This window comes from Aristolochia californica, unplaced genomic scaffold (genome assembly GCF_029961685.1).
Source record: "Aristolochia californica isolate CCGP_79_NKW_82.1479 unplaced genomic scaffold, dmAriCali1.0.hap1 SCAF_6, whole genome shotgun sequence".
NCBI classification, from domain to species: Eukaryota; Viridiplantae; Streptophyta; class Magnoliopsida; order Piperales; family Aristolochiaceae; genus Aristolochia; species Aristolochia californica.
The window spans coordinates 36,277,286-36,283,285 of NW_027182257.1; the positions used below are offsets into that span (position 1 = coordinate 36,277,286).

Below are 6,000 nucleotides of genomic sequence, written 5' to 3' on the forward strand. Positions count from 1 at the left end.
TCCTGCATTACTTAATTCATTAGATGAAGGAGTTAGTACAATGAATTACACTTCAAGTGAATCACATCAATTCATTCACTATAGCAAAAAATGGGGAATTTGGATTCAGCCTTATTTTGCTCCTCCCCCCCCCCCCCCCCCCCCCACAATATGTCAAACACTTTCTTCCTCTAGATTACCTAGTGATCAAGACTTTGAGACATCTTTTCCACTATTCTTCAATTTGTAATCTGTTTTTAATGAGACTAACATTTTACCTTCTTTTTTATCCCCCCCCCGGGGGGGGGGGGGGGGGTAGGTGGGTGTTTGTCAACTTGAAGGGTAAGATGAAGATCAGCCACATTACGTCGTTCATCAATTTACGTCGTTAGTGGAGGATCAGACTTCATATCATCTGGATGTTGGAGATGAAGCGGAACATCATCTCTACGTTATAAAAAATGGAATACGGTTTTCGACCCTTTTTGTCAATCATCCGAATGAAGGAAACGAGGGGGTTCAAACCCGCAACGTTTATTTTTTTCCCCTCTCTCTCCCCGCACCCCCGTCTCTCGCTCTCTTTTCATTTTCACTTTTTTCTCCCTCTCTCCCGCACCCCCCTCTCTCGCTCTCTTCTCTCGGACTCTCCTCTCCGTCTCTGCTCCCTCTCTTCTCCGGCCTCCGTTTCTCGGTCTTCTCTTGAGCTCGCCCTCTCTCTCACACCCCCTCTCTCGTCTTCGTGCCTCCCTCTCTTCTCTTGGACTCGCTCTCCGTTTTTCTCTCTCGCTTCTCCCTCTCTCTGATCCCTCTTGACCTCCCTTTCTTCTCTCTCTTCTCCCTTTCAGCCTCCCATTCCCTTTTCTCTCTCTCTATTCACTTTTTTCCCCAAAATACCTTCCAATTTCGTTCGATTTTGCCCATTTCGATTTTGTTAAATTTTATTACTATATTAAACTTCATATTTAAGTCGCTGGTAAATAAAATATAATTAAAGTATGCATTTGATTAATTAATTATTTAAAATTTTGTCAAAATATATTATTAATTAATACCATGTAAAAATCCATCTTATGTTATTAATATAATACTTTTTTATTTATTAATTATATTTATTTTTTATTTACTCTATTGTATTAGTAATTTAATAGTGGTAATTAAAATATTGTTAACTCAAGCACTTGGTTTATTTAACTCATTTTTATAATTAATAAAATCAATGGTTTAAAATTTAAAGGAAAAATAATTTTAATTAATAATATGTAAAAATATATAGTGCGTTAAAGTTAGTATTTGATAGATTTTTCCTATTTAATCATGACTTTTTTAAGTTAAAGAATACCATATATTATCAATAAATTAATAACTAAATGTATTATATTCGTTTATGTTATTTTTAACGTTATTTTTTTTTTATGATTAATCATATGCACAGTTAATTGACTCTAATTATTGTATTAATGTATAATAAACAGTAATCTTTAACTAATATAATATATAATTAAATTAATTAGTACATTAATATATTTTAGTTATACATTAAATTAGTTTTTCGTGTAGTAATAATGTTTATTTTACCTAATTTAATATTTAAGTATTATATTTTAATTAAGTATACTTTACAAGTTACTAATTTTCTTATTTTCTGCGTTTTCCTCATTTGGGGGCACTAACACTGAAAATTGTTTTCCAGTGGACATGAACTTGTCCACACTAACACCCATTTCGAAGATGAAGTTCATGTAGATGCATGAAATGAAGATCAAGATTAAATTTTATGTTTATTGACTAACCATCCCCCCCCCGTAGATTTTTATCTTGGTTGAGTAGTGAGGAACCCGGATCCATTCCAAATTTGAATAGAAAGGAAAACCTTGTTCCACTAGTGGGGAGGGGGAGGTTTTAGTCATCAATAGATATGAGTTAAGTTCCAAATAAAAAAATAAAAATTATACAAGCTACTTCCTGTCTCAAGATAAACCGGAATCAAAGGAGAGAGAAATTAAAAGGAGGATGGGGAGTTGAATTCAAAATCTTAAGAGACCGAAAGAGAATAGGAGAACTATTCTACATCTTAATACCCTCGTGTTTTATTAGTGCATTATTAGAGAAGGGAGGACGTAACAATACGACAAGTTGCTTGCAACAACTCCGCTTTGCATAGTTAGAAATATTTCATGTGCTAAGACGTTTTCATTTATCACCATCATATTCTTTTAGTTAATTTGCCTCCTTGCCAACATTTTTGTCATTGGAGGAACTTTCACCAAACTTTCTTTTGATTTCCTCTAACAAAAATGTTGCAACAATGGAATCCATTTGCAAGAGTGTTTATGTGATTCAAGCTCATCATCAAACCATCCCAAGTTTCAAACATTGAACAAAGAAGAATATTGACCTTTAGTTTGTATTCAATTTTTATGTTAAACAATATCAACTTACGAAAAAGAGTGTTGAATTCTTTAAGATGTTCTATAAGATGTTGCCTTCATCTTTAGGTTATATAGTTGTTGCTATAAGATGTGCCAAGGACTTTCTTTTGTACATGTTCTTTAGCTTGTCCCAAAATCCTTTTGCAATAGTCTTGATTTCATGTTTGAATAGAATCAAGTCATCCAAAGCTAAAAGATATATCAACTTTTCCTATTTTTTTTGTTGAATTCTTTTTTTTCGCCTTTGATGGGCTATCTATCATTTCTCATGAGAGCTTACATACAAACATTTTTCACTAGCATTTCATGCATCCTTAACTTTATAATGCAAACATATACCCATAAAACTGCAATGTCTCAAACTTACTTGTACTCTTTATAGCCATTACAAAGATATTTGTGCACAAAAATAATTACAATCAAATTTCTCTATAAATGAAATCATAAGCTTTTACACCAATTGTTATGACTGATATGACTTATAAATAATAGAACAATACAAATAGTAGCACAGATAAAATTTTTAAATACAATCCAAATGTAAACAATTAGATGTCATAATTCCAAATATGGCCTTGTGATTCAAATCTATAGACTATTAATTTAACATTGTTAGTAAATCTAAATGAAAAATTTTAAATTACTTAAAATCGAATCTCTTCTCTTGTTGAGAAGAGAGAAACCAAATCACCCTTCCCCTTTTTTTGTTTTTTTTTTTTGGACAATGGAAAAGCCTTGTCATGCAAGGGATGGACGACAAGGGATGGGAGTGTGGAGCTCATCTTGACCCCCTTCTATGTGATACTGTGCAACAATGGATCTTCTTATATTATCTCTAGATTACTAAATTGACCTTTATTCAAGCTTCAAAATTTCACTTCATTGATTGACTTAGGCTTTCTAATAAGTATTGAATGATCTTAAACATAACTAAAAGTAACTCAAAATATGGAATCTCCTCCACCTTGCTTGTTGGATGTTCAATCATTGTCCAATTTTTAGTTTTTGATTCCAATGATTCGATTATAATAGCTTGATAAGGGTCGTCCTCCCATTTTCCATGAACCTCAAAGATTGATATTCAGCTAGTATTAACAAGATCCATATTTTCCATAAATGGAACCAAATAAGATTGAGCCCTCACTTCACCTTTGTTATCCATAAACAATCCAATTCAATGGGTTCATGTATGAGTACAAACCCAAAAACATTATTTTATTTTTTAAATTACTAATTTACCCTCAAATATTACAAAATCTATTGAGCAAATATGGGATTTGACAATATAAGAAATTATGACATCTAGTGAGTCATTTTTGGAAATAGGGTACCTAAGAAAATTACTCTAATAAAAATAATAACCAAACTCGGAAAAGATAAGAGATAATAAATTTAGGTGGCTCAACAATTTCTCTACCTCCATGGGTATGATCACACCTTTTTCCTTATTTATAAGTTTTTTGGACAAGGTCAACCCTGCACCTGGTCTGAACAAGTTTAACCTAGTGGGTAGATTCTTATATAACGAGCAAAGGGGGGTTAGTCAATAAACTGGAAATTTGATCTTCATCTCATGCATCTACATAATCTTCATCTTCGAAATGGGTGTTAGTGTGGACAAGTTCATGTTCGAAATCTTCAAAATAGGGTGTTAGTGTGGACAAGTTCATCTTCATCTTCATCTTCGAAATCGAAATGGGGAAATCGAACGAAATCGAAAGGTATTTTGGGGGAAAGAAGAATAGCCAAAGAGAGAAGGGAGTGGGAGGTTGAAAGGGAGAAGAGAGGGAGAAGAGAGAGAAGAAGGGAGGTCGAGAGGGATAAGAGAGAGAGAGAGAGAAGCGAGAGAGAAAAATGGAGAGCGAGTTCGAGAGAAGAGAGGGAGGCACGGAGACAAGAGAGGGGGTGCGAGAGAGAGGGTGAGTCCGAGAGAAGACTGAGAGATGAGAGTTCGAGAGAAGAGAGGGAGCAGCGACATCGGGGGCGCAGGGAAACGAGAGATGGAGGAAAAAAGGGAAATGAGGACGCGCGAGAGAGGGGGGAAAAAAAACCAAATCGTGCGCGTCTTTCATCTCGAAGAAGATAAAAAATGGTCTTAAACGAGATAAAGTATTTTAAAACGTGGAGATGAAGGACCGCTTCATCCCTAACATCCAGATGAAATGTCATATGCGCTCCACTAACGACTTCAACTGATGAAGGGTATCATGCAGTTGATTTTTATCTCGGACTTGAAGTTGACTAATCCCCCAAAGTGTAACAAATTTTTGGGACTTGGGAGCAAATTTTAAGAAATATGACACCTACTCGCGTGATTAAGATATACCAATTACGAACAAGAAATCCCCTCTTAAAACCGAGCACAAATACTCTTCCCTCTCCCTCGAAAGGAAGGAGAGAAAAAAGGCACCCTTGAGCAAACGAGAGAGATAGAGATAGAGAGAGAGAGAGAGAGAGAGAGAGAGAGAGAGCCATGGGGAAAGAGCTCACGGACGATCAGGTCGCCTCCATGAAGGAGGCTTTCACCCTCTTCGACACGGACGCCGACGGCCGAATCGCCGCTTCGGAGCTTGGCATCTTGATGCGGTCTTTGGGCGGTAATCCCACTCAAGCGCAGCTCAAGGAGATCGTTGCTCAGGAGAATCTCACCGCGCCCTTTGATTTTCCCCGCTTCGTCGAACTCATGAAGAAGCACATGAAGCCCGAGCCCTTTGACCGCCAGCTCCGCGACGCCTTCAAGGTTCTCGACAAGGACTCTTCTGGGTACGTCTCCGTTGATACCCTCCGCCACGTCATGACTAGTATTGGTGAAAAGCTCGATCCCGCTGAGTTTGACGAGTGGATCCGAGAAATCGATGTGGGCTCCGATGGAAGGATTCGGTATGAGGATTTTATCGCCAGAATGGTGGCTAAATGAGCCAATGCCTACTTTTTTTTTTTATCAGGACCCTAAATCTTCTGATGTTTTGTTATCTCTTTTGTTTTCCATTTGATATTTTTTCTTTGTCGGGGTTGATTCTCTGTTTTTTTGGGCTTTTGAGTAAGGTGATTTTGCTGGTTTTCGTGAGAGCTGGCAGTTAGAAACTTCAGATGTGTTGTTGTGGTTCTTATATTTGGAATTGTGTGAATACATGTTGAATGGAATTAAAATTATTTAACTTCTACGACTTGACTTACATTGATCAGCCATCTAAAGTTTCTATCTGGCTGCAAATCTGGTGTTTTCGGTGAGTTGTATACTAGTTATTGCTTGCACTGTATGTTGGATTGGTGAGTTGATCAGAACATTTGCGTCAATCTCAAAGAATTCCAAGACTTCCACTGATAGGATCGCCCACTTATGAGTAATATCTGTTCAGCTTTTGATTGGTGACACAATAGAGCCCGCAGAAAAATTTATAGTAATCTTTATCATTTTAACATTTGATTTGCGTTAAGTATTCTCAAATTGTATGCTGTGAGAGTCAGTGTCTTGTTTAAATAGGTATTAATTATGCTAGCAGAAGAGAAATAGTTTAAATGCTGGTCAAGCCTCATTTTGAAGTGTCTAATGAGTTCAAGGATTTGAAGCAAGCAAGTATGGTAATATGTT

General features: G+C 36.3%; 1 protein-coding gene across 1 annotated transcript; it reads left to right on the forward strand.

Moving 5' to 3' along the window:
* Positions 1 to 4,777: 4,777 nt before the first annotated feature.
* On the forward strand, positions 4,778 to 5,603 carry LOC137934678 (probable calcium-binding protein CML13). Its single transcript, XM_068779156.1, has one exon. It carries the CDS (start codon positions 4,882 to 4,884, stop codon positions 5,323 to 5,325), a length of 444 nt encoding a protein of 147 aa, XP_068635257.1. The 5' UTR covers positions 4,778 to 4,881; the 3' UTR covers positions 5,326 to 5,603.
* Positions 5,604 to 6,000: the final 397 nt, after the last annotated feature.

Coding starts and splice junctions, on each gene's coding strand:
- LOC137934678 (XM_068779156.1), top strand. CDS start 4,882: ATGGGGAAAGAGCTCACGGACGATCAGGTCGCCTCCATGAAGGAGGCT.